The following is a 27484-nucleotide window of genomic DNA, read 5'->3' on the forward strand; positions in this document are numbered from 1 at the left end:
GGAATGGGTCAGTAAATCCAGCCAGAGTAACAATACCGAGGTAGTGGGGAGGGGGGGGGAGATGAGTGAATGGGGAGGGTTATGCTTCGGGAAGGAGGGGTGCGGTTTGACACGTGTGAATCCGAGGACTTCAGGCCCGATGCCTAACCCTAAAACGCGGCGCATGTGGGGTTAGCAGCGGCCGATTCCAGTGTGCGGCGTGGGGGGGGGGAATCAGAGGCCCCCAGCTGTACGGCCCCTTCGCATCGACCCTCTGTGAAGAGGAGACTGGCAATCAGGAGTGACAGGGCCTGGAAAGAAAATAATGCACCCTCAGCCTCCCCCCGTCCAGCACCCCCCTGCCTTCCCCCCGCCTCCGTCTTCAGCAGGCATTTCTTTTTTTTTCTTTCCTTTTTTCTTTTCTGATTTCTATTTGCGATAGGCTCAGGGTGGGGGATGGTGAGCGAGGGGGGGGGGGGGGGGGGCAGGCACTGCCCATTCTAGCATGAAAATGGAGGCTCTCTCACTGATCTCCTGCATTTTTACAGCCAGTAGAGTAAAGCGATGGAGGGTCATGCCACACAGCGCTGCCTGCTGTAAACCGCACATTTCTGCCCGTAAGGACCAGCCACACGTGCGGAGCAGCCACACGTGAGGAGCAGCACCGTGCCCCTGCTGCTGATCGCCGGTTTATTTTTTTTGCCCCACACAGCTGTTTGAAGTGACAGAATTATTAATAGTGTCAGGAGTGGCTTCCCTGCATCCTGCTTCAGGTGTAATTTGGTTTGGGCCCTGAGCTCGCCTGTCCCCTTCAGGGTGTGCCGGGTTAATCATGTCACCTCCCAAAACGGCGAAGGCCAGCTGCTTACCGACTGCTGACTTTGAGTGATTGTATGCAAATGAGCCACTGACCTTTCATCCACCTCCCGGCCAATCTCTATGCTTATTAAGACTCTTGCCGCTGATGACTCCAATGCTTTCAGCCATATTTCCTCCCCTCCTTTCAATCCTCACCTTTATTGAATTCTTACGCCGGTCTCGCCGCGTCTCCCTGCTGTTTTTTTTTTTTTTTGTGACGGCAGCCCTGTGCGGCGCCATTTAGGGGGAGGATGAGCCTCGCTATCTGCTCTCGCTCAGACTGCTAAAAATTCATTAAAATGTGACATCGGCACGGTGAGAGATGAATGATCCTGGGATGAGAGGGAGCAGCAGGCCTTCCGAGGATTAGCACGGCCCCGACCTCGCGGCTAACAGCGTAAACAGATTAATCCGACGGTGGTGCAGGCCCCGGACCAGCCGCTGGCGGGCGTTAAGCTGGGTCCGGGGCCACGCTGGCGGGCGTTAAGCTGGGTCCGGGGCCGCACTGGCGGGCGTTAAGCTGGGTCCGGGGCCGCACTGGCGGGCGTTAAGCTGGGTCCGGGGCCGCGCTGGTGGCCGTTAGGCCGGGGCCGCCGCTGGATACTGCAATACAGCGTTTCTTTTTTTTTAGTATAGTGTAGTATAGCATAGTATAACAGGGCAAAGTACGGCATAGTATAGAGCAGGGGTCTCCAACTCCGGTCCTGGAGAGCTGCTGTCCAGTTGGTTTTCTATCCCACTTGGCTTCTGATGAGTCACACCTGTTCATGGTATTTACCTGAGAACAGGTGTGGCTCATCAGAAGCCGGGTAGGATAGAAACCGACTGGATAGTAGCTCTCCAGGACCGGTGTTGGAGACCCCTGGTATAGAGCATGGCCCCAGAGACACTGACTACTCTGTGCATGAGATGGTTTGCTTATCCATGTATTTCTGTCTTTGTTTAGTTGCAGAGGAGCTGGACGGAGGCACAGACAGACCCCCTAAAACTGCAAACCTGACAGCGGCTGATGTCAAAGATTTCAGGGAGAAAAACGGCAAAGATGGCAAAAAAGCTAGTAAAGAATTCCGTAAGACAAGACCTCCTCACATGTCCCTGTCTGGTGTCCTGCTGCGTGTCCATGTCTGGTGTCCCTGTCTGGTGTCCTGCTGCGTGTCCCTGTCTGGTGTCCCTGTCTGGTGTCCTGCTGCGTGTCCCTGTCTGGTGTCCCTGTCTGGTGTCCCTGTCTGGTGTCCTGCTGCGTGTCCCTGTCTGGTGTCCTGCTGCGTGTCCCTGTCTCGTGTCCCTGTCTCGTGTCCTGCTGCGTGTCCCTGTCTGGTGTCCTGCTGCGTGTCCCTGTCTGGTGTCCCTGTCTGGTGTCCCTGTCTCGTGTCCTGCTGCGTGTCCCTGTCTGGTGTCCCTGTCTGGTGTCCCTGTCTGGTGTCCTGCTGCGTGTCCCTGTCTTGTGTCCAGCTGCGTGTCCCTGTCTGGTGTCCCTGTCTGGTGTCCTGCTGCGTGTCCCTGTCTGGTGTCCAGCTGCGTGTCCCTGTCTGGTGTCCCTGTCTGGTGTCCCTGTCTCGTGTCCTGCTGCGTGTCCCTGTCTCGTGTCCCTGTCTGGTGTCCCTGTCTCATGTCTTAATGCTGCTCATGCTAGCAACTTCACACTGACCTACTTTTAATCATATCCCTCAGACGGCATAGATTCAGATAAGCTGAAGTTTATTAAAGAATGACCTGTGAGATTATCCTTTTCATCAGATCCATTTGAATGCTTGTCTGCTCATTTCCTGTTATTAATCTACGCTGCGCATGTTCTTCGCCTGATGGGTTGCCGGCTTCATTAAGGTGGTCTCAGAGCTGTGCATGCCATACTTTCAGAGACCCTGGTATCTGTATTGGTCTTCTGAATAAGCCTCATCCTTCTAGCTAGCAGGCCCAACATGGTCATCTCATTAGAGCCTCTTCCTCTGAGCACAGGCGAGCAAAAAACCTTGACCTAGCCTTTGAAAGCCACCTCGGGCTATGTGCATGTGATTTTGTAAATTGGACACCCTGCCCCCGGTCATTCATCAGATGAAGGACTAAGGTCAAAATCGTACATTTTACATGAATGTTACAGTGGATGCATCTACGGCAAAGACATAACGGTACTGAAGCAGACTTATCAGCTGTAGATAGTCATTGATCTTTGGTTTGTGTCCCTGTGACGGTCCTGTCCCTGGAGGACCTGTCTGAAGCCGCCCGGACCTCAGCATCATGTGCAGCCTCAGTTAACACCTTCTGGTCCTCGTTCCTGTGGTGTCTGCTGGAGGGCAGTGCCATGGGGGGGGGGGGGGGCATATGCTATAGTCTGAAATATCTGTATTCCCTAATAAACCTCACTTTCTGATTTTGTTCTCAGGAGGTACAGTAAGAAGGGAGACTTGTTTTTCAAAGTATACAAGGTTATAAGCTATCATCAGCTTATCGATCCTGAATATTGCCTGTAACAAGGCAGTAGTTTAAAACTGCAGTTAGTTTTTAGGTATTTGTGTTGTCATACAGATTTTTTTTGTACAGATTTTTCCATCGTGGCTGGTTTGATGCCATCCACATTACAAGTTCATTATTCTGAAGCTGTACCTTTAGACCAGTTAATAGTGATACTGCCCTCACAGCAATGAACCAAATGGAAATGTTTAATATCCCTAATAAAAGCATTAAGCACGTTGCCATACTTGATTTATAACTTAATCGGAAAATGGTGGAGGGTGTTCTGTATCTCGCAAGCTGGATTTCACACTTAAGAGCGACCGGCGGATTTCATCTCGTCCCTTCTGACACTTTGGGAACGTCATCGTTTGAGCCGACTGGCGGGGACGGGAAGCTGTGTTGTTTCGGAGTCAGATCCAAGGCTACGCTTGGAATGTCTGTAATTCCCGTTTTTAATAACATAGCTTGTGCGCTGCACCCCCAAGAGCAGGCATGCCAAGCCGGGGTCTGTGTGTAGGGAGATTGGCTTTTATGTAGGTGAAATACACAGCTTGTGTAGCTCCCGAGTAAAGGTCTGAGAAGGTATGTGTTGGCAGCACGCTCTGCTTATGACGCCCCAGTGAAGTGAGGCCCCACCCCCACGCCCGTGGGCATGATTGAACACAGCGCTAAAAAATTTACCATCGTGTGAAAGACTAATAGAGCGATGTGTGCTTTTCCCTTCGCGTCCCCTTAAGGTCACTGACGGTTGTAAATGAAGACAGGTCGCGAGACCATCTGTCTCATTCCCGCAATGCAAACACGGCGAATGCCGCAGAACAGCTCCTGATTTATTTAATGGGGCGAGGCCACGTCCCGTCCCCTGCCGTCTATCGGTCCGGACGTGTCGGGCCTTGTACCGCGACGCAGGGGAGCGGGCCATTTTCACGAGGTGTGGGGTGACAGGAAGGAGAGGCCAGCAGACATTGAAGATGTCAGCCCAGGCCGATTCCTTTCTGGGTGCCTTTTCAGCACAGAGAGAGCAATGAAATAATGTTTGGCTAAAGAGGTATTAGGCGATACTTCTGTTTGTGCTTCAGGAATCGTAATACGGTCAAGCTTGTTAAAGAGAAAATATGTTACCATTTTTGTCTTCGATCTTTAAAATTTGATTATGGATGGATAGATAGATGGAGGGATGCGGTGAATGTTTCAATCGGTGAATGCAGGGCTCTGTAACACATACTGTAGCATGACAATGTATAATATAATATTTATTTTTAAAGATTTCAGGGAGAAAAAGTGTAGTTTAAAGTGTGTGTGCGTAGGTTATGTACTGTGTATATTACATTGTAGGGACCACAATATGATTAAAAACATGTTATTCTGACGCCATGGAGACAGTTTTTTTGGTAGATGGGCGAGCAGGCCGGAAGGGCGACACAGGTAGATGGGCGAGCAGGCTGGAAGGGCGTCACAGGCAGAGGGGCGAGCAGGCCGGAAGGGCTACACAGGTAGATGGGCGAGCAGGCCGGAAGGGCGACACAGGTAGATGGGCGAGCAGGCCGGAAGGGCGACACAGGTAGATGGGCGAGCAGGCCGGAAGGGCGACACAGGTAGATGGGCGAACAGGCCGGAAGGACATCACAGGTAGATGGGCGAGCAGGCCGGAAGGGCGTCACAGGCAGAGGGGCGAGCAGGCCGGAAGGACATCACAGGTAGATGGGCGAGCAGGCCGGAAGGGCGTCACAGGCAGAGGGGCGAGCAGGCCGGAAGGGCGTCACAGGCAGAGGGGCGAGCAGGCCGGAAGGGCGACACAGGTAGATGGGCGAGCAGGCCGGAAGGGCGACACAGGTAGATGGGCGAGCAGGCCGGAAGGGCGACACAGGCAGGAGGGCGAGCAGGCCGGAAGGGCGTCACAGGCAGAGGGGCGAGCAGGCCGGAAGGGCTACACAGGTAGATAGGCGAGCAGGCTGGAAGGGCGACACAGGCAGGAGGGCGAGCAGGCCGGAAGGGCGATACAGGTAGTGGAGTCGTCGCAGGCAGCAGGGTAGGCAGGATATCTTGATAATTTGGGGTCTCCAGGCAGCACAGCCCAGTAGGGAAAATAAAATGTGCAATTAGCCAAAGTAGGAGAGACTAGAGGCAGTGCAAACAGTTAGGTGAGTGCAGTATGTAAGGCTATGGCAGATAAGGCTATGGCAGCATAAGCAGGAGGGAGAGGCAGGTGGGAACGCAGGCATGGGGAGTCCCTGAATGTCAGCACTCCAATTCCACAAGGGGGGGTGAAGCTAGAGTGACAGACTGACAGTTCAGTTCATCCAAAGCCAATGGCACCGATCCCCACCCAGCTCTACACCTCACACTGTAGGGCTCACATGCAAACTCCACACAGAACCCTGGCAGACACCTTATTCGCAGGAAAGTGTGGCAACAGTGCTGACCACTGCACCACTGCGCTGCCTCATCATCAACTGTATAATTTACAATTCAGTGGAGAAAAAAAAAAAACTTTAACATTACTGTATTAATATTAGTATTGTGTATTGTGTGGGTCCTCCTTGGAGTAAAACATTGTTTTATTTTCCCTTCTGATCTTGGACACTGAACAAATTAAATTGTCTGCTCTGGACTGAACCGGTCTGGTCTCAACCGTGACAGTAATGAAGGATTTATCATGCTCTGCAGTGTCCAACCAATTACAGCTGGAGGCAGATCTCCATCACAAGGCTCAGCTGCGACCAGCATGACCCTGACAGGGTGCACACACACACACACACACACACACCACGTACACCCACACATACACATAACACACACACATATTTACACACACACACACCACATATACATGTTTACCCACACACATCACACACACATACGTGTATACCCACACGCACATGTATATCCACATCCACACACACCACGGACGGACACACACACACACTCCTGTACTCAGTTGGACACATACACACACTCAGAGGTTATCTAAAGGATATTTGGCAAAACTGGGCCACTGTCTTGTGAGGCGATTCCATTTCTTTGGTAGAGCTCTATTAAAGTGTGCAGTGATGTGGGTATGTTTCTGTGGGAGGGGACTGTTCTGCTGGGGACAGGCAGGCATATTGCAGTGAAACTGCACTGTGCTTCTGATGACTGTATAGCTTTGAAACAGTCTATCATCTGTAAATGTTAATAAGCCCAGAAAAAGTAAATAATCACCAAAGCCACAATCTTACTGCTCCAGAGTGTTTCTTCTGCATGCGTATGTGTATATATGTGCAAATGTGCATATTTATACGAGTCCATGTATAATATCTTTCGCTGCCGATCCCGGCGCTTTTTCACCTGCAGAGTGGATGTTACTGCGGCATTAAGTCTGCAAAGACGTTCACTTTCGTGTGCCGTGCTGATGCCCACCCATGTGTCTTCTGCAGGACCAAGCCCGCTGGACAGAGACCGCCGGGCGGAGGAGACCGGAAAGCGCTCGCCGCGGGACGGGGAGATCGACGGCAAGGGCAAGAGGCGGAGGCTGGCGGAGGACAAGGCCGTCGCCGGCGATCAGGTGGGGCTCCGCAGACGGACGGTCCGGCCGAAGCGGCTCAGCGCGTATTCTTTGTGAACCGAGGCGCAGGTCCGCGTTACGGAGAGCGGCGTTTCCGAATTCCACAGGATTAGCACAATCCCCATTGCTAGCTATTGTCTCCAGATGGGATCTCAGTCTTACGTGTTCTTTTAATCAGATGCTTTGTTTCAAATTAAGACAAAAAAGGATTCATGTGTGCAGTAACATTTCACTTGATGGGGCACAAATACTAAGTTGCTACTGAAGTACAAATCATGAATAAATATAGCCTGCTTGAGATAAAACATGCTTCATGATTTATTAAAGATGAACTAATATTAGATCATTGTTGTTATTCATTAACTTCATTAATTCCTTAGTAGTTCACAAAAGTTTACAGAATTAACAGATACAGTCACAAATATAGTAACTGCTTGAGATAAAACGTCACGATTCATTAGATGATTTAACATGAGCTCAGTATGTAACTAAGACTTAGTTTGTAGTTAATTCATAATTAATGATAACATTGTATTATATTATTTGTGTCCCAGAGTAAAGTGTTACTGTTTGCTCAGCTGAATCAGTGGAGGACCTAGTGATTTCTTAAATGAATGATGTCAAACGGGGGGGGGGGGGTATGTTGCCCACCCGCCTTGCGTAGGAGGGGGCGCTGGCACTTCTGGTCTCTGTCTGATAGGAAGTTGCTCCGATGTTGCTCCTTTAATTAATCTAATTGTCCAGTAGATCCAATTCATTAGACCCGTTACTTTTCATAAAGTCAGTTGTCGTGTTTATATGGGGGATCATATATGTTCAGATGTGTGTATGACTTTGGGCCCCCTTGACCTGTGCCCCTGCCAGTGCCCCTACTGCACCTTCAGCAGCACGGACCGCGCCCGCCTACAGGCCCACATGGCATCGCAGCATTCCCTGCAGCCGCTGCTGCGCTGCCCTCTGTGCCAGGAGATGCTGGGCAGCAAGCTGCACCTCCAGCTGCACCTGACGCACCTCCACAGCGTGCTGCCCGACTGCGTGGAGAAGCTGCTCCTCACTGTACGTCTGCATTGCTGCTTTTTTTCCTTTTTTATGTATATATTTTTTTTGTCCTGGTCGGCGGTGCGGCCCAGCATGCCTTGCGGCACATAATAAATGGCCTTTATGGGCGCTAGGCCACCTTGCTGTCCAACCGCCTTTTATGATGAAACGGCTCTGTTAAACTGGGGGACTGTGCCATAAACACAAAGCTTTTCTGTTATTAGGAAAGTTAATACCGCTTTTGAAAATAAACCCTGCGTCGGGGGCCAGACGTTACCTAAAATGGCAGTCTAAATGTCACGCCCGGTAAAGTTTAATGCTATAAACTGAAATGAACGTTTGTGCGAAAAGTGAATTCAGAACATTCTTTGATATTTGTTTTATTTTTTCCGCAAGTCCTATATATTCATAGTCATATATATTTTTTTTAAATATAAGAAAGTATTTAATTTGTTTATGTTTATCTCTATATATAGCATATGTAATTTTATGGACACATACAACTATGGGGAAGCAGACTTCTGAGTTTGCATGCTCACTCTCTGTCATGCCAGTTTCCCTTTGACTACTCTAGTTAGGGGAAGTTGTAAATTTCCCACTGTAAGTCAGTGCAAGCCCTGGCATCCTGACCTGGTCATCCCCCTGCCCTGTGACAGAGTGGCGTCCCGCCCAGGGTGTCCCCCTGCCCAGTGACAGAGTGGTGTCCCATCTAGGACATCCCTCTGCCCAGTGACAGAGTGGCAGCCCGCCCAGGGTGTCCCCCTGCCCGGTGACAAAGTGACTTCCTATCAAGGGTGCCCCCCTGCCCCATGCTATGAGAGAGTGGCGCCCCCCTGCCTTGAGCCTTATTCATCCTGGAAGGGCTCCTGGATTGCAGTGTCTCTGCACTGGAGACGTGGTTTAAAAATGGACGGATATACATATTTTAACAGGTGTCGGGACCAGATGTTGCCATGACCAATAACATGCCGCTCCCTGGAAAAGACAAATTAAAGGAAACCAAGACTGCTACTCCAGAGGAACCTGGAAACGTTCTTGGTAAGATTCTTTTTTTTTTGTATTTCTTTTTTTTCCTAAAGGGAGTGATTTTGGTGTGTCAGGTGTCTCACTTATCAAGCTTCAACAGCAGTGGAGAATCTTCACCTGTTCATTCCCAAAAGTAGTACAACTAATAAAAATGGACATTTAATATGAGTGGAGATTAAAAATGTAAAAGGGAAAAGCAAAAAAAAAATTTGTTTTCGTTCCTTCAGGAGAAAACGAAAGCTTAATAAATCATTTTAATTCCGCACAGGTATTAAGAACTTATCAATGTTATTTCAACATATTAAAAACAAAAAGGCTTAAGAAGCGGTGCTTTCAAGAGCTTACCCATCCACCCCCCCTTTACACTTTCCTAGGTGACGCTTCTAACAAAAGAAGCCCTAGACGAGATAAGTGGCTTCAGAATGAGGAGCTGAAGCTTCAGGTGGACCTCCGGGAAGCTGGAGACCAGGACACCAGCAGCGCCAAGGGACACGGAGACCCCACTCCTTCAGCAGAGGAGCGGGGTGACATGCCGAAGCAGCAGCCAGCACCTGATGCTGACCTCCCAGGCCCAAGCTTCCCCTGCGGCCAATGCGGGCAGTCCCTCGACACTCTGCAGAAGCTCCGAGTCCACTCCCAGTCCCACGCAGTTGTCCTGTGCAGCCTGTGCCAGGGAAGCTTTCCCTCCTTCCTGTCTCTCAGGAAGCACTTGGAGACAGGTCATCCGGAGCTGAGCAAGGCCAGGGTGAGGCAGCTGTGTGGGAGCCCTTCGCCCAATGGGGACCTGTGTGCCGAGCTTGAGGCTAGGCCATGCGAGGACATGCCAGCTCTGGAGCATCAGATGGACAAGGAAGAAGAGATGGACCAGGAGGGGAAGGCAAGCCCCGTAGGAAGCGACAGCAGCTCCTTGATGGACGAGATGGGATCAGAACCGAAGCGGAGCCTACCTCTCAGGAAAGGTCCAAACTTTTACATGGAAAAGTTCCTAGACCCTTCTCGTCCATACAAGTGCACGGTATGCAAGGAGTCCTTCACCCAGAAGAACATCCTTCTGGTTCACTATAACTCAGTGTCGCACTTGCACAAGCTAAAGAAGGTCCTGCATGAGGCATCAAGCCCCATGCCGCTGGAGGCCAGCAGTGGTGTTGACAACAAGCCCTACAAGTGCAACGTCTGCAATGTCGCCTACAGCCAGAGCTCCACCTTGGAGATTCACATGAGGTCTGTGCTCCACCAGACAAAAACAAGAACCGTCAAGGTGGAGAATGGCAGTGGCGCGGTCAATGGAAACGGGCCAACACTCAGTCCCATCCCTGTCCAGCATGGGGTGCCAGACTCCAGCTTACCGGTGCACCCTTATAGCGAGAAGATGGAGGCTAAGGAGGCAGCCAGGAAGAAGGCGGAGCACACTTCTGTCCAGCCCTCGCAGTCTCCGGCGCAGTTGATGATGCAGCATGACTTGCAGTCGCATGCTGCTTTCTTTCAGCCCCAGCTGCTGAACCCAGCTTTCTGGCCGCACTTCCCAGTGACTCCCGAGGCCCTGCTGCAGTTCCAGCAGCCCCAGTTTCTTTTCCCCTTCTACATCCCTGGTACTGAGTTCAGCCTTGGGCCCGAGCTTGCTCTACATTCCGGCGCCCTGGGCCTGCCGGGTTTGCCGGCCTCGCTGCTGGAGGACCTGAAGCTGCAGATGCAGCAGCAGCTTCAGATGTCGCAACAGCAGGCCGCCTCCCAGTCACAGTCCCAGCAACCGAAGGTACAGCAGCAGCAGGCAAGCAAGCCAAAGCCTGAGGAGGTGAAGGCCTCTGCTGATGGTCTGATGCCAAAGGAAGTCGAGGAACCACCAGAGAAGGAGATGAACAGAGAGAAGCAGGATGGTATGAGCAGCAACGACGCTACAGCAGATGGCAGGGATGCCAAAAAGCCAAAGCTGCCAGAGTCCCTCAACCCTCCACCGCGCATCGTTTCTGTGGCAAGAGGCACTGTTGCCAAGGCGCTGCTAGAGAACTTCGGTTTCGAGCTGGTGATCCAGTACAATGAGAACCGGCAAAAGAACCAGAAGAAGAGCCAAACTGGAGAGGAGACCTCTAACGATAAACTCGAATGTGGAATATGTGGAAAGTTGTTCTCCAACCTTCTCATCCTGAAGAGCCACCAGGAGCACGTGCACGGACAGCTGTTTCCAAATGGAAAGCTGGAGAAGTTTGCTCAGCAGTATAGAGAGGCTTATGATAAACTATATCCAATAAATCCACCTTCACCAGAAATATCCACACCCCCGACCCCCCCACCTCCTCAGCCTCTCCAGCCCCCGCCTCCACCAGCACCACCAACACCTTCCTCTGTTAGGAAGGTTCAGACTCCTCCATCACCTCTCCAAGTTCCACAATCATTGCCACCACCCGCGCCACCACCTCCCCCACCCCCACCCCCACCTCCTGTACCTTCCCAGCTGCCCTCTTTGGACCTCCCTTTCTTTCCTCCGCTGATGATGCAACACCCTGGCCTGCCCCCGCAGCTGGCCCTCCACATCCCCTCCCTGGATTCATTATCTCAGGCAGAGTTAGCACAGCTCTACCAGCAGCAACTGGGACTGGATCCTGAGTTCCTGCGGCAGTCGCAGTTCAAGCGGCCTCGCACACGGATCACCGACGACCAGCTAAAAATCCTTCGCAATTACTTTGACATCAACAACTCCCCAAATGATGAGCAGATCCAGGAAATGGCAGAGAAGTCTGGCCTTCAACAGAAAGTGATCAAGCACTGGTTTCGCAATACGCTCTTCAAAGAGAGGCAGCGGAGCAAAGATTGTCCGTACAATTTCAACATTCCACCCATCACCACACTAGAGGACTTCCGGCTGGACCCTCAGGTCAGCTCAATGGAGTATTACAAAACGGATGGCACAGCAAATAAGAGGTCCTCCAGAACTCGCTTCACAGACTACCAGTTAAGGGTTCTCCAGGATTTTTTTGATGCCAATGCTTACCCTAAGGATGACGAGATCGAGCAGCTTTCCGTTGTTCTCAATCTGCAAAGTCGGGTGATTGTTGTCTGGTTTCAAAATGCTCGTCAGAAGGCTCGCAAGACTTACGAGAATCAGGCAGATGGTAAGGACAATGAGAAGGAGAGGACAAACGAGCGTTACGTCAGGACCAGTAACATGCAGTATCAGTGTAAGAAGTGCTTGGTGGTTTTCCCACGCATCTTTGACCTGATCACCCACCAGAAAAAGCTGTGTTACAAAGACGAAGACGATGAAGAAAAGGATGACAGCCAATCTGAAGAACTGATGGATACCAGTGACCTGAACTTGCCAAAGTTTTTGGGGCTCACAGATGCATCTAAAACCCCTGTAATAACAGCCACCAGCTCTGGGTCCAGCTCTCCCATAACTCCTGCAGCACAGTCTTGTATGGAAAAGGCTTCACCAAAACCTGACCTAAGCACTGAAAAACCAAAGCAAGCTGAGACTGTTCCTTCCCAAATGGCAAAGTTGCTGTCAGAGTCCCAGCCATCCCAGACTCCTCAGCACCTTCAGAAAACAGCCTCCCACCAAAATGTCGCCAGGCCTCACTCACAACCTCAATCAACAGTCATCACCTCTAGTCCTTTATCCATGGCCATCTCCTCGATAACCAACAGTTTACCTCCTCCCATGTTACAGTATCAATGTGAACAATGCAAAATTGCATTGCCTTCTGCAGAGCTGTGGCAGGAGCATCAGCACATGCATTTTCTGGCAGCCCAAAACCAGTTTCTCCACACCCAGTTCCTGGAAAGGCCCACAGACATGCCGTATATGATATTTGACCCAAATAATGCCCTCATGACTGGGCAGCTACTCTCAGGAGCTCTCTCCCAGATGGCAACGCAGAACAGCATGGCCCTCTCCACATGTCCTGGTTCTGGTTCCAACTCACTGAAACGCAAGATTGAAGAAAAAGACGACAGCTGTTCCAATGAAAAAGACAGCGGAAACAGTCTAGAGGACCAGCACAGGGATAAACGACTTCGGACCACCATTACACCAGAGCAGCTGGAGGTCCTGTATGAGAAGTACCTCATTGATTCCAACCCAACTCGAAAAATGCTGGACCACATCGCTCACGAAGTGGGCCTGAAGAAAAGGGTAGTGCAAGTCTGGTTTCAGAACACCCGCGCGAGGGAGAGGAAGGGACAATTCCGATCCGTTGGACCTCCACAGTCTCACAAGAAGTGCCCTTTCTGTAGAGCACTCTTCAAAGCCAAGTCGGCCCTCGAAAGCCACATCCGCTCCCGGCACTGGCATGAAGCGAAGCAGGCCGGCTTCAGCTTGCCCCCAAGTCCCCTGGTGATGCAAGATGAAGCAGAGAGCCCGAGTAGGTGTGGTTACTTTGACTATTCGCAGGTGTCCATGAAATCAGAGACTAATGAATATGAGATTCCTGCTGCATCCTCAACTCCAGTCAAACTGTCTGAAGCACAAAGAAAGAACATCTTGAGCCTTTCACTGAAAATGGAAAACCATAATGATTACGATGTTCTCAACATTAATTCCACAGATGTTTCCCTAGATCAGAACAAAACTGATTTTGATGAAACATCTTCGGTGAACACCGCTGTGAGTGATGCAACAACAGCAGATGAGGGACACAATGAAAACGAGAGTGTCAATGGCATTGGAGCTGAAAAGCAGATAGAAGCCAAAACACATCCATCCCATAATCCCAATGGCTATGATGAACGTTTTTTTTATAACCTGGCGAGCCCCTCCTTCAGCTTCTCTGGTAGGGAAGGTGAGCAGGGTTACATTATTCTGGATGACCAAGATGACAATGCGGATAAGAGCGAAACATCAAGCTTAGCGGATCCAAGCTCCCCGAGTCCTTTCGGTAACGGCAACCCCATGAAGCCAGGAAAGTCAGGTGGAGAGAAGCTTAGCCACAAGCGCTTCAGGACTCAAATGAGCAACCAGCAAGTCAAGGTTCTCAAGGCTTGCTTTAGTGACTATCGAACACCCACCATGCAGGAATGCGAGATGCTGGGAAACGAAATCGGCCTCCCCAAGAGGGTCGTGCAGGTCTGGTTCCAGAATGCCCGTGCTAAAGAGAAGAAGTTCAAGATTAACATTGGCAAGCCATTCATGATCAGTCAGAACTCCCCGGAAGGCCCAAGGCCCGAGTGTACTTTGTGTGGCACCAAGTATTCCGCTCGCTTTTCCATCCGAGATCATATATTCTCAAAGCAGCATATTGCCAAAGTGCAAGAAACCCTGGGACACCAGATTGACAGAGAGAAGGATTACCTTACTCCTACGACTGTCCGGCAGCTGATGGCACAACAAGAGCTGGACCGCTTAAAGAAGGCCACGGATGTTCTCGGCATGACAGGGCAACAGCAGGCAGTGACTGAAAAGAATGCACTTCAGGGCCATAACGGGCCTGCAGGCTACACTGGAATCTCCACCATAGCACCCGTGCAGCTGCCTGGGGTAAATGGCCCCCTACCCCTCCCCCTCTTTTCGCCAAACATACCTGGTGAGTTCGCCGTGCGATGAAAGGCCACCTCACACATCACATGTCTCTTCTATGCTTATGACAATGCTTTAGGCACTTGAAATGAGGGAGGATGCTTAGTGCATATAGTGAGGGGACGCACTATATTTTCTGTTCAGATATTTCTAGAGCAACCATGTCTTTTTTATTATAATTTTGTAGTTGTATAGATATTGTTTTGTATTTTGTGAAGTTTGGTCTATAACAAAAAAAAAAAAAACTTTCCAAGACCTCCCCATGTTCAGATATAAATAGATTTCAAGGTTAGTGTATTTCATCAATGTCTGCAATGTCTTTATCACTATATTTCAGCTTTAGCAGCCCCCGGTGCTGGTATTCTTGGGTTTCCCACTACAACCACCTCTACCGCCAGGCCTCTGAGCAGTACCCCAACCAAGGCCATGTTGAGTCCTCCACCTCCACCTCCCCCTATAACTCCTGCCAGCAATCCCAATGAGCAGAAGAGTACGGAGCCTGAGGTGGAAAAGAAGGCCGAGAATCAGAAGAAAGCTGAGGAGAAGGAAGCAGACATCAAGAGCCCAGACATAAAAAAGAGAATGAGGTCCTCGACCATGCATTCAACTAAAGTCAAAGGTGGTGAGGTGCCAGTGGATCCAGCTCAGCTGCAGGCACTGCAAAGCGCCGTCGCTGGTGACCCTGGGTCCTTCTTAGGGGGGCATTTACTGCCCTACTTCCTTCCCGGACTCGCATCGTGTTTCTCGCCCCAGCTTCCGGCCGGAGTGCAGGCCGGATACTTCCCACCCTTTTGCGGGATGGAGAGCCTTTTCCCATATGGCCCGGCTGTGCCGCAAGCCGTCACTGGCCTCTCCCCTACTGCTATTCTGCAGTATCAGCGCTCCCTGCAAGACTCCCTGCAAAAGCAGCAGCAGTCGCAGCAAAGACAGCAGAGACAGCAATCGCAGCAACTGCAGGATCACGCTGCGCAGGAGCATCAGCAGCAGAAACCCCGTCTGGCCCGGCAAAAGAGCACGCAGAGCGAAGCCCTCAGACCAAAAGAGGAGGGGAAAGCCGCCACAGGTGAAAGCACAAAAGACGAGCCCCGCACCGATACCAAAACCTTAGACTTCCTGGACACTTTCATCCTTCCCTCCGTGAAGCCCGAGTTCATCTGCCGGAAGTGCGAGACGCCATTCGCCGATGAGGAGTCGGCACGGCGCCACCAGACATCCTTCTGCTACTTTGGCCAGCCGACGGCCGCACTGCAGGAGACCGTGTTGTGCAGGGCGGCGAGCAGATATGACTGCCAAGCCTGCAACGTGTCCATTGGCGGGAACGAAGCGCTCAGCCAACACCTTCAGTCGAGCTCGCACAAGGAGAAAACAATCAAACAAGCAATGAGAAATGCCAAAGAGCATGCTAGATTATTACCTCACTCCGTCTGCTCCCCTAACCCTAACCCTAACACCACATCTACCTCGCAGTCTGCAGCTTCTTCTAATAACACCTATCCGCACCTTTCCCACCTGACCACAGCGGCCTGGCCTAGCGCCCTCTTCCCAGCGTCCGCCAGGGCGGCCGCTTCTTCTCCGTCACCTTCTCCGCCCATCTCATTGCCTTCAATGGTTACCTCAACTCTGTGCAGCTCCTCAGGCGCCCAGACCTCGCTACCCGGCAGAAGCTGCTCGGAAGAATCCGACAGCAAGCTAAGCCAGAAGCTGGAGGAGCTAGAAAATTTGCTGGAAGTCAAGTCAAAGCCGTCAGCCGGCATGGATGGTAGTTTCAACAGTATACGGATGGATATGTTCAGTGTATAGGAGTGAAAATGGGATCCATTGCTTTAAAAATAAGAAATAAGACTTAAACTGCAGTTCCAAAGTTTCTCTATCCCAAAAATATTCACAGTACCAAATGATTGACTCAGGATTGTTGTTCCCATATTGATAAAGCTGGTAAGCTATGGATTAATGGACAAAGTTGCATATGCTTGACTGAGTTTTTACTGTATGAATATACAGAGGAGGGGAGAGGGAGAAAATAAAATCCCACAAGTTCTTGCCGAACTTGTTTCAAACCAAAACACTCATGATAGCAAGTTGCACATAAGCTGGACTGGTTTCCAAATGCTTACGTGGGCTGTATGGGACTGATGATCCGGAACTTTTTTTTGGAGAGAAGTTTCTCGTGCTTTAGTTAGGTGGTGATTCAGTAGCTTTAAATTCTCAGGTCGGAACAACATTTTCTCATTTGTAAAGAGCAGCAAGAAGCCAGGGCTTGGCTTTACCAAAACACGTCCGGCATTATCAGAAGCATTAAATATGTGGGTAATGTAATTGTTACTGAACAACATATCTTTTTACATCCCCCTCCAAAGCAGTAAGTTGTACAACTGAGGAAGAATCTGGAATGGCGTTGAAATATATGCCCCCGTGTCACTTTTCAGTCCCACAAGCGTGTTTCTTGTATATCTGTAAAGCACCCCCCCCCCCCCATAGACTGTACTAACACCTGTGGCAACACTTGTTTTTTTTCTCTCTCTTTACCTCTGATAACACCCTTTTCCAAAGAGGTAATAATCCTAGTTTTGATAGACTTTGATAGAATGACGTGGACATTTTTATTCCTTGGTGACCTGCTATCCCGTCAAGGTGCGTGCTTGTGTCTGGACTACAGTGCACTTAATTTATCATCTTTAATTTCACCTAGATTTTAATTTATTTCGATAGATTGTTCATAATTTAATAGTGTTTTTTTGTGTGTGTGTGTGTGTGTGTTTATACTTATTTGTAAGTGTAGCAAAGCAACATTTTGGTCTTTTCTTTGTCATTATGACTCATAGCATTTCAAAGACATATTTAAAAATTTAACAAAGTAGAACCACATACTTGAAACTACATAAGTACAAGTTGAACAAAGAATATTTATAATGCTATAAATATTTACTTCTTGAGAGCAAAGAAGCTGCTTTGAGAAAGGGGACTAAAACAGTTCTTTTGTCAGTGATTTTTATTTTTTATTTTCCTCCTGCTGTTTGTCAGCCAAACACACTTCCAAACACACAGCGTCATTTAGCGGATAGCTAATTGTACTTTCCTCAATACTCTGGGCCCCGTTGATTTTCCTGTCTCATTTCATCATGTATAAAGTATTATTCTCCTTTACCGACATTTTGCTGCTACTCTGCAACATAGTTTCTGCTTGCCTTGGACTTTCGACTTTCTATTTGACATACGACTGACTCATGAAATGCTTTGGTTGGCTTTTTTTCCCCCTTTTCCTTTCTTTTTTTTTTTTTGCCGTGGATCTTAAACAACGTGAAAGCTGTCGGGGCTGTTCAGTTTTACGAACAACCTTCTGGTTCTGCGAGGCTGGTCAACGCGATTCATTCCAAAGTGATGGATGGCCGTTTATACGAAAGTAAAAGGCTTTTGGACAAAGAGGAGTAAGCAGTTGTACATATTTCTGGTCGGCCGTGCATGGTACAAATGTATTAATTATGAAGAAACGCAAACCTGTATCGCTTTTGATATTCCTATTCTGAGATGAACAAGTAGCATGTAATGCAACTGTTTGACAGGATACATCAAATTTTGCTTATTATAAAAATCAAATAACATTTTCACTTTTTTTTTTAATATTGTACAGGTTGTTTTGTTGAAGTTTTGAGTGCTATTGTCACAGCGATTTTTATTCTCCGCATTTTTATGTGAACTTTTTAATGTTCTTATTTGTATTTTTAGTATTTTTACATTAATTTTAATCCTGACGACACTTTTTGATTGTTTCAAAAGAGATGTCTTGGGTGCAATTTTGCCTCTCTAAAAGTAGGGGGCACTGTCCTGATTCCAAAGGGTCTCTGCATAGGTTTTGCCTTTCTCTTGAATGTGGGTCAGCAGTCAGAGACTGAGCTGTCCGTTAACACAGCAAATAGACGTGTTGGCATGGAACAGATTGCTTCCCACGTAAAGGACTGGTAAACGAACCGAAACTTGTATAACGGTCCAATAAATAAATGTATACACATTGCAACTGAACCAAAAACTTTCTAGGGATGGATAGTGTCAACCTAAAGAGGACAGCATTCAAGGGGTGATGTGAGGCTGCTCTCCTGGATATCAAAGGGATTAACACAGCGCAATTATCCAAAAAGAAAAAGTAAAAAAAAATCCTTTCCATGCCTGAGTAACGTAAGAAAATGCATCCTGAGGTTTTATTAAAGAGCTGTCCATCTGGCGAGAACTTTAAATAAACGAAACCAAAAATGTTATTGATGTTTATAAATATATAAATATATATATAGAGTAGTTACACTAGTTTTTGTTACTGTAATGTTGAAAGTCTCAACTGTACTGTATTACAGTTAAACATGGTTTTGAAAATTCTTTTCATTTTGTCACAGACCTGTTGTCATAGTTGAAATGATGTTTATCGTAGATGGTATTCGAACCCGCTTCCGTTGGAAGGCGACGGTTCCTTCGGTATGTCTGTTATTCAGTGTGATACATTAAAGTCTATCTGCAAACCAGGTCTCTGCGTGTGTGTGTGTGCGTGCTTGTGTGTGCACGCTCGTGCGTGTGCCAGCCTTCCATCTCACTATCTTTCCCTTCTTTTTTCGAATACCCCCGCGAACGGTAATCGGCAGCTTAAACGCGAGGAGGCGCTTTTAAATCATGGTCACCGCTGGATGGAGACATCTGCTTTTAATTTGTATATGATTTACTGAAGTCCTGTATAAGCGAATGTGGCTGGCCTCTGGTTTGTAGAAGGCAGGACGTAGTCTGATGCTTAACATATGAACTGTTAATTCCATTTGCTTGTGAAAGAGCCAAAGCAGGAGGCTGATATGGGGGTTAAAACCGAGGCCCTAACTCCAGTTAGGTGGCTTAGGGAAGGTTCTGGCATCCTGTGAGCTTTGTGCTTGTGTGTCTGACATTCATTAGCTTTTGTGATGAAAAATGTCATTTTTTTCAGTTGAGGTATATTGTGAAAATCTTAAATATTTGCTTGATAAATGGCTCGTATATGTAATATTCTGCAAGAGTATAAATCAAATTTTGCCTACAAGGTATATTGTCTTTCTGTAAATCTGACAGCAATTTTTTTTTTTACTTTTGCAGCAAATAAGTCACTGATCTTTACATAATTACATGATTAAAGTCACATAGAGAAGTGTGTAATTTTGAAATAATTTCAGATGCGTATGCTTTTTTTGTGGGGGGGGGCAGCTACTTGACCTTGGCGGAAATATCCCATAATATGAGCCCATCTCTGTTTAATCTCGTTCCTGATATTGCTCCAAAGAACCTCCCCGTACATTTCCTCAGACGCATCAAAAGGTGGCCATGTTGGGGTAATTCGATTGTGTCTGACCTTTGCCGAGAACAGTTCTGAAAGAAGCTCCATTATAATTTTTCCCTTCTGTACTTTTTTATTCCTGTCATCTGGCTGTTTCGCGATGCCTGCTGCTGATCCTCGCTGACATTTCAATCACAGAGCTCATTTGATTTGACCCAGATGTGTGCTGTGTTTGAACTGCAGCACTGTGTCATCTCTCTGCACTATAACCCAAGTCACATGGTGTTTGACTCCAGACCACATCTGCCATGCTGTTCTGTACAAATAAATCACCTTTCCTGCACCTCACAATTTCTCCATTTTTCAGAACATATGCTTTCGACCTTTACAGTAAAAAAAAAAGGGGGGGGGGGAGAGAGAGAGCAAAGTTCTCTATATACATAATAGTTTTTATTCTTTACTGTTCACCTTAACATTAGTGCTACACTATTTTGTTTTTGTTGACATTTTAGTTAATTCTCTTCAGTTTCCAGTGTTTTTTTTTATTATTTAGCATGAAACTATACAGTACTAGGCTTATTGTAGTTTGGTTGCGACTGTCTTTGACGCGTTGCGCGATTCCCTGAAAACTCACAGTCGACAATTATTTTGCTTATATGTTAAATAATTTGCCCCAGTCGCTTGCAGAGCCCATGTAAATGACAGGGTCTTTCTGGAGGTGCTGTCTGCTCAGCAGACTGTGAAATTAGCTATGCAAGTCAAACTGTGAGCTTATTTTATACAGACAGATCACAGGAAGATAGACCTCTGCCGCCTCAAAGAATGTAAAACAAACCCGAAAGGCCACACTAATGCAGGATGTATTTAAAATGTCTGTATAATACATAATAATATATGTATGAGTGGGTATCCAAGGATAAGGCACACAGCTGGTCATTCCACACATATGCAGGCACAGACAGTAATTTTTTTAAATAGTAATTGAAGACCCCATCTGCTCTCTGAGTACTGTGGTTGACTAGGGCAGATTAGATGTTTTGAAAATACAGATGGTCCTATATTTACACACCATGTAACCTCGGTACTGCACAGTCGACACATTTTTAAGGTTTACGTAACCTAAGGTTCCTGTGTATGCGGTTTATAAGTAACTTTACTTGTGTCGGACTTGTTCGCTTGTTTTAGTTTCTGTGTTAGGAGGAAGACTGTTCTGGAAAATGGCACCTCTTGTCTGCGTATTCTGTTCATCATTGTGGATGAAGAAGCATGCACCGGACTCTGTCCTACAGTTTGCTGAAACTTTGCAGAGAGAGAGAGAGAGAGAGAACTATTTACCCATAAAGATGCGGATTCTGTCACCAGGCAGAGACAGAGAGAGCCCTGCTCTTTCGCTATTCTGCCAGAAGGGAACAGCCTTTAATGGTTTATACCCTGGCTCTGAGCTTCCTGAGATGTGACAATAGAGGGGGCAGTACCAGGGGGTGACCCAGAGGCACCCTCAGTGTACTGGGTAAAGGAGGTCTGTAACCACTGAATGTAACATCTGAAAATGTGTTAATTAATGAGTCTTTTTTTTGGTGGTCCCTACCATATCGAAGTGGACTTGCATATTCCCAGTGGAAAACCTGCAATATTCTCCTACGCTGCCTATTATCATTTGTTTACTGTGTGTGTGTACTCTTAACAGGTGTGCCTTACTCTTCATAATTCTCCCGCCAAATAAAATTGTTACATTTCAGTAAATTCCCATAAGGCTGCTATGTAGAATGCACAGGAATTGGAAATGGTAGATTCAGTGCAAAACTTGAAACTAATTGTGATACTACAACATGGGAGACGAGTAATTACCAGGCAATATCTTACTGAATTTAAAGATACAGCTTTAGAATACTTTTCCTACTGTCTTTTAAGGACCATACATTTTGTTCTGAAAGTTAAAATATTTGTCAGAAGTTCTGCAGCTCATATTGGTGCAATGACTACAGGGGGGAAAAAAACATAACCACGGGGCATAACCGTTCTGCACGAACAGCCCTCCTGGATAATGCATGTGTGAAGTGCGCCATGTTTGCTACACAAACGGATACAGCTTTAGAAACAGTGTTTGCCAGAGAAGGAGAAATGGCTCGACTTTGAAAGGAAAGTAGTTAAGCACAAGATGGCCAATCATGATGTGAACTCGCTGTTATTACTTTTTAAATTTATGACCTTTAATGCATTTTTTATTATTTGCAGCCCCCCTTCGCCGGTATTTTACCGTACCTGTTTAACAGTCCCCGCCGCAGCGATGCCTTACCTGTCCTGCGCGCGCTCGGCCCGGCCCTTCAACAAAGGGCATTTTATAGCTAATTTGTTTCTCGCGCTGGAGACAGCGCCATGGTAACTGCAATAAATATGTCACCTTCTCATAACATGGCTTCGGCTTTTAAGAGCGTTCAACAGCTTTCCCGCTCTTTACAAGCGCCTCCCCGTCTCTGCCGCTCCTGCGTGCGCGGCTTCACGGGCCATCGGGGCGCCGGCTGGGGGGCTCGGGTGCGACTCGGGGTGGGGGGGGCTGCGCTTCAGCGTGCATCATGAAAAGTTAATGCGGGGGGAGCCTATCGTCCCATAGCAGCGACTCTATTTTTATATTTTATTTGTCGTCTCTGAATTACACGTCTGAGTACGTGATTCGGTCGCTTCGCCAAGGCTTGCGACGTAGCATGTCGGCGCTGCCGGCGATGGCGGAAAAGCGGCGGTCCTTTGTTTTCCCTCGCCTGACTACATGTACGAGGGCCGTCTGGTCTGACAGCGCCGGCCTTTGATCGCCATTATTTCTCCATCCATCCCGTCTCCGCCCCCACTTATAGGGGACACAGAGCAATCGACGGGCTGTTCTGCCTCCATGTCCGTCCCCCCCCGCCCGCTTTCCCTTTTTATTGCTTTCCATTTTGGACTTTCTGTTATCAACATCATAAATGCAGCCATTCTGCCCGAATCCCTGCTGTTAATTTTGGATGCTATCAGTTGTTTTATTTAGGATATTTATCATTGTTCTGCTTGTAAGCAGAGAATTTAATTTTCTCCACTTTTTATATTTGCAGATTTAAAAAAATGTACTTTTCAACAATGACACGTGCCGCCCAAACGGTCTCTCTATCTCGATTTCAATATTGTTGCTCAACTTAATTTTAGTTCACTGGAAAATACGCTGAATTGCGCGTATGGTTATTATGCGAGCCTCTAATTCGATATGGCAGGTAAGTAAAGCATGCGATCTGTTTCATATTGATTCACTTTAATCTTAAATGTCGAGATGTTGATGTACTTCAGAGCCAGACAGTGCTGTGTCTTTGCAAGCAGGGGGTACCAGCATCTCAGCTTGTGTCCCTGATGGCCATAACGGCCTCTTTCATAATGGCTGCGCTCTCGGCCGCGCAAATGCACCTGTGTCACCTTTATTTTTTGGGGGGGGGGACCCGCCAGGCCTTGCCGGGAAACGGCGCTCTCCGCTTAATCACATCATAAAATAAGCCGGCTCAGTTTTGCTTTCATTATTACTATACAGTATCTCCCTGCTCTCCGGTGAGCGTTTTATATTTTATATGCACATTGCTTCACGTCAGGCTCACAAGGGGCATTTGTTTAAAAGGATTGAGAAATAAAAAGTAAAAAAAAAAAAAAATCTTGCATGTCTAGACTTTTCAAATAAAAGGGAATTGGCAGGCATCGTCAGGCCGGGAGCGCCTGCACCATCGTGCCGTTATTGAAGCGAACAGATGAGACCGCGAATACGGTCCTAATTTAAATAACCGCCGTGGCTTTCAGCGCACTCGCTTTATTATTTTTTAAATACGTCCTGCACCACCGATATAAGCCTGACTTCTTAAATGGGTAGAAATAACCGACGTTTTGCGGCGAAAATGGTGTTTTCGGGGGGGGTGGTGATCGATCAATTATTTCTGGCCTATGGATGAGAAAACGCTTGTTTGTGGCATTATGTAATGGCATGCGAGTCGTCCTTGAGTTTACATACATTTATTTATTTTAACATGGAAAATAAACTGATTCCAGGTCCACTGGGGCAATCTGCGTGTTTACTTTCCAAATAATTAATTGTATGAACTGACTATGGAAACACCCACTGGGCAAAAAACGAGCTTAATGAGTATGAAATTTTTAGAAGCTTTATTCAAAAAAACCCGATGGCGTGTTATGAGCACAGCATACAACGTATGAAATAATTGTGGGTTTGTTTTTTTTGTTATTTTCACGTATGCCTCGTGTGTTTTGCGCATGAAGCCGAGTGAGATGTTGAGGCACGCTGGGGGGTTGTGACGGCGAGGAATGCTTGACCCAACATGCTAATGCGGAACAAATTGCCTCAGCCGTGGCCCCTTCCTGTGCACACCTGGAATATTTACAGCCATGGATCATAAACAAGATGGTGGATACACTCCATCCAGTTATTCCCCCCCCCCCCCCTCCTCCAGCTTTAGTCCTAGTCTGTGTTTGCCTGGCTGTAATTATGACAACAGAAGGGAAAGGCCAGGCACATACTGTATATACCTCTGCCACGCTTCCATTACGCGGGAATTGCTGAGAGATTTAATCTCATATACGGCTCTGCAGAAGTGCCACAGAACCCGTCTGAACATTGGTGGTTCCTGGGGATTTGGATTCCCTCGCCATTGCTTACCCCCTTGAAGGGGGGGGGCCCTGTTTTACCAGCCGTGTCCCACGGACAAGCTCTGGGCCTCTCCTCCCCGCTGTAATCCACTACGCCCGCATTGCTCTCACTCTCACCATGCATTTAAAGTTTGTCTCACGCTAATCGCAGATCTCCTAATTGTTCCAGTTCGTTTTGCTCATGAGGGAATATCTCTTGTGGATTCACCAGAATAGCACCGGGCGGGTGGAGGTCCACTGGGATTCAAAATAGATGGTAAGAGCGGGCCGCCCCGCGGTGAGCTTCTCGGCTGATGGAGCCGGGACCATCCAGCTCAGGTTCTCTGTAGGCTCCACGCTGTAGCTCCGGGTGGGACGGCGAGCCACGTTACAAATCACCGGCGCTTAAGGGCCTTTTAATGCACCCCAGCCAGCTTGGAGGCCGCATCTATTACCCCCGGCCATGACCCAAGCACAGAGTGGCCTGTGAGGTCTAAGCAGCAGTTAAAAGGCTTGGGTGGTGGACGGGGCCGTCAAACACGACGACCGATCAATGGATCGATCAGGACCAGGCCAGGAGCGGGAGGCCGGTCTGATCCAATGAATGGAGGAATCGATTGATGTGTTTCTTTTATTGTAAAAAAAAAAAGGAAAGAAAAACAGTATCACAAAAGGGACCAGCTTAGCTGTTTCAAGTAGCGGAATGTTACCCTAATTAGCAGAGTCCAAACTGATAATTACCTTCCTTAATTAAGTTTGAGATGGCGTGGTCTACAATCTGCAATCCGGAAGTCTCCGTCAGAAATGGCTGACCCGGTGGGGCACCGTATTTGCCCGATTTCCGAGGCTGAGGATGCAGGAACAGGAGGCAGGTGTCACAGTGCTTGTCGCTGGTGACGTCCCTACGTGCAGCTCTCAGGAAGTCAGGCCCCTTCGGAGTTTTCAGACAGTTGGTGATGCTTATGTCTGATATTTGCACATGCGTGTTCCCTGCACTTTGTGTGGATGGTTTTTAAACAGGATTATTATCCGTAAACTACTATCAGACGTGTTTATATGGAGATATGATTTTAATATTAATGTACAGTATTCCTGAAACGGTAGGAATAAAAAATACACTCGACATTTTGAAGCAGTTTGCATTCCAGTGGCCTGGTCTGAATTCCACGGCCGTGCATTCTTTGTAAAATCCGCACCATGTTGTCTCAATCAAATTCAAAACAGTTATTAAAATTTTTAAAGGCATTTCAAATGAGTGCAAGCCGCAGGGATGTTTGAAGATTATTTGGAATTTTATATGTATTAGGTACAAATGAGCGGGTGGCACTAGTCAGGGCTGAAACCCATTTCACCTCAGACTCATTAACGAGCAGACGGTGAGGTAATCCCCGTAATTCCCTTTCTGCCGGTTCATCAAAGTGCTCACTTCCTATGCCAACGTGTCCTGGTGCTACCATGTCCTCACTGACGTGCTCTTTCTGCCATGTTTTTAATAGAAAAAGGATCATTGCACTCAAAGCCAAATGTCTGAGTCTATTTAACACAAATCGTCTGGCCATCGTTCATATTTGGAATGTGCCTCTCAGTGCGTGGATCAATATTCATACGAATACTTCATAAAAGTGCTCTAGAACAAATGCTTACGAGATTCCCTGCACTCAATACAGAGAATTAGCTATTTGAATTTGCAGATAAATTCATCTTGATTGTAATTGTGTACAAATGGAATACTTATAAAATCCACGTATGATGCATGACTGAAGTGATTTGACTATTGGCAATGAAGAACGCCATTTCCTCCTACCATCTTGACAAAATTATACATTTTTGGAATTGTACATGTTCTTTGGAAATATCATCACTGGCCTGCATTATATGCATGTCCCAATTTTTTTAAATTCATTCCATTAGCCTCCAGAGTCAAATTAGCGGACACATTTCATACGTGTAATCACATAATAATATTCATCAACAAAATGGGAAAACCTCAATTTCAGTTCAGATTAAAATATGCCTGCACATATCCAGTGGGTTCAATGCATGCCTGGATTCTAATGGAGCTCTTTATCTGTAAAACTATTTAATCAGATAAATTAGCATTGAGCATTAAGGCTGTGAGTTTGAGCGCTAAAGAAATGCTGATGAAATGGCAAATCCAGGTAGGATTGCGCCTCTAAGGTACAGATTGCATATTTGGTTATGGAAATCTGTAACAAAAATATACCATAATGATGGTTCTGAAGGTGTTCAAATTGGTGTGTTTGATGTTTGTTACGTAACACGGGATGGATAGAGAGCATTGTCTGCAGAATTTAAGACAAGCACAGGCGTACAGCATTTGCGAATGTGTCGTTAATGGTGAAACGGTAACAGCGGTTTGCGTGCCGTCACACGTGGGTTGCGACAGATATGTTAGCTAGGGCCACAGGCTATTATCGATATCGTCGGGGCCTCTGGAATGTTCTTCCAACGCCAATGTGATCCTCATCCCATGCAAGTCTTGTCTGTGGAAGCAAAGCATCCAAAATCACATGATTCCTCTAAGCTTGAACGCCATTGTTTACAGGAGACATCGCCCCACGGTGCAAGTATGACATCACCATTATTGGTCAAGTAACTGAGGACATTGTCCAGTAATGATGCAGATGAGGAATGGGACGGGAAGCTGGCCATGGCTTTTTAGAGGCCGCGCGCCTGCAAGGAGCGATATAACCCAGATGTGTACCCAGGAAGGTTGTCGGATGAAGAAAGGGGTGCGCTGCTGCTCCCAGGAGGAAGGGGATACACCTGAGAGTCATCATTAATGCACAACCACGAACGGGGAAAAGGCTAAATCTATAAACCATAAGTCACTTTGGGTAAAAGCGTCTGCCAAAGCACCAAGATTTAGGGAACAAATGGATTGTGATTTAATTAACCTTTTTTTGCATTACAACTATCACTTGGAAAAGTGAGGCAGGTTCCAAATGAGCTTCTATACATAGAGCGACCGGTTTGCTTAATAATCCGTCGCCCTGCGGTTCCGCTTCTGCACATTCCGCGGGGCGCAGACCTGGAGCGGATACGGCGAGCCGCTCCGATCCGCGTGCCGCATGGCGACGCGCCAGCTGGCCATTTGCTCCTCCCGCCGTGTGTGTCCCTCCCCCCCCCCCGC

General features: G+C 47.7%; 1 protein-coding gene across 3 annotated transcripts in view; it reads left to right on the top strand.

Annotated features, from left to right (window-relative positions):
• Positions 1–18910, top strand: part of LOC111834199 (zinc finger homeobox protein 4-like) — a 71031-nt gene extending 52121 nt beyond the window's left edge. For 2 of the 3 annotated variants that reach the window (XM_023793235.2, XM_072711084.1), the window contains 6 exons: positions 1784–1906; positions 6705–6832; positions 7697–7888; positions 8803–8908; positions 9271–14412; positions 14743–18910. In XM_023793235.2, the coding sequence (XP_023649003.2) occupies positions 1784–1906; positions 6705–6832; positions 7697–7888; positions 8803–8908; positions 9271–14412; positions 14743–16205 (7154 nt within the window). In that variant the 3' untranslated portion in view covers positions 16206–18910. The remainder of the gene's footprint in view (positions 1–1783; positions 1907–6704; positions 6833–7696; positions 7889–8802; positions 8909–9270; positions 14413–14742) is intronic. The other variant, XM_023793236.2, reaches the window with a different exon arrangement.
• The last annotated feature ends 8574 nt before the right edge of the window (positions 18911–27484 follow it).

This window comes from Paramormyrops kingsleyae, chromosome 4 (genome assembly GCF_048594095.1).
Source record: "Paramormyrops kingsleyae isolate MSU_618 chromosome 4, PKINGS_0.4, whole genome shotgun sequence".
NCBI lineage: Eukaryota > Metazoa > Chordata > Actinopteri > Osteoglossiformes > Mormyridae > Paramormyrops > Paramormyrops kingsleyae.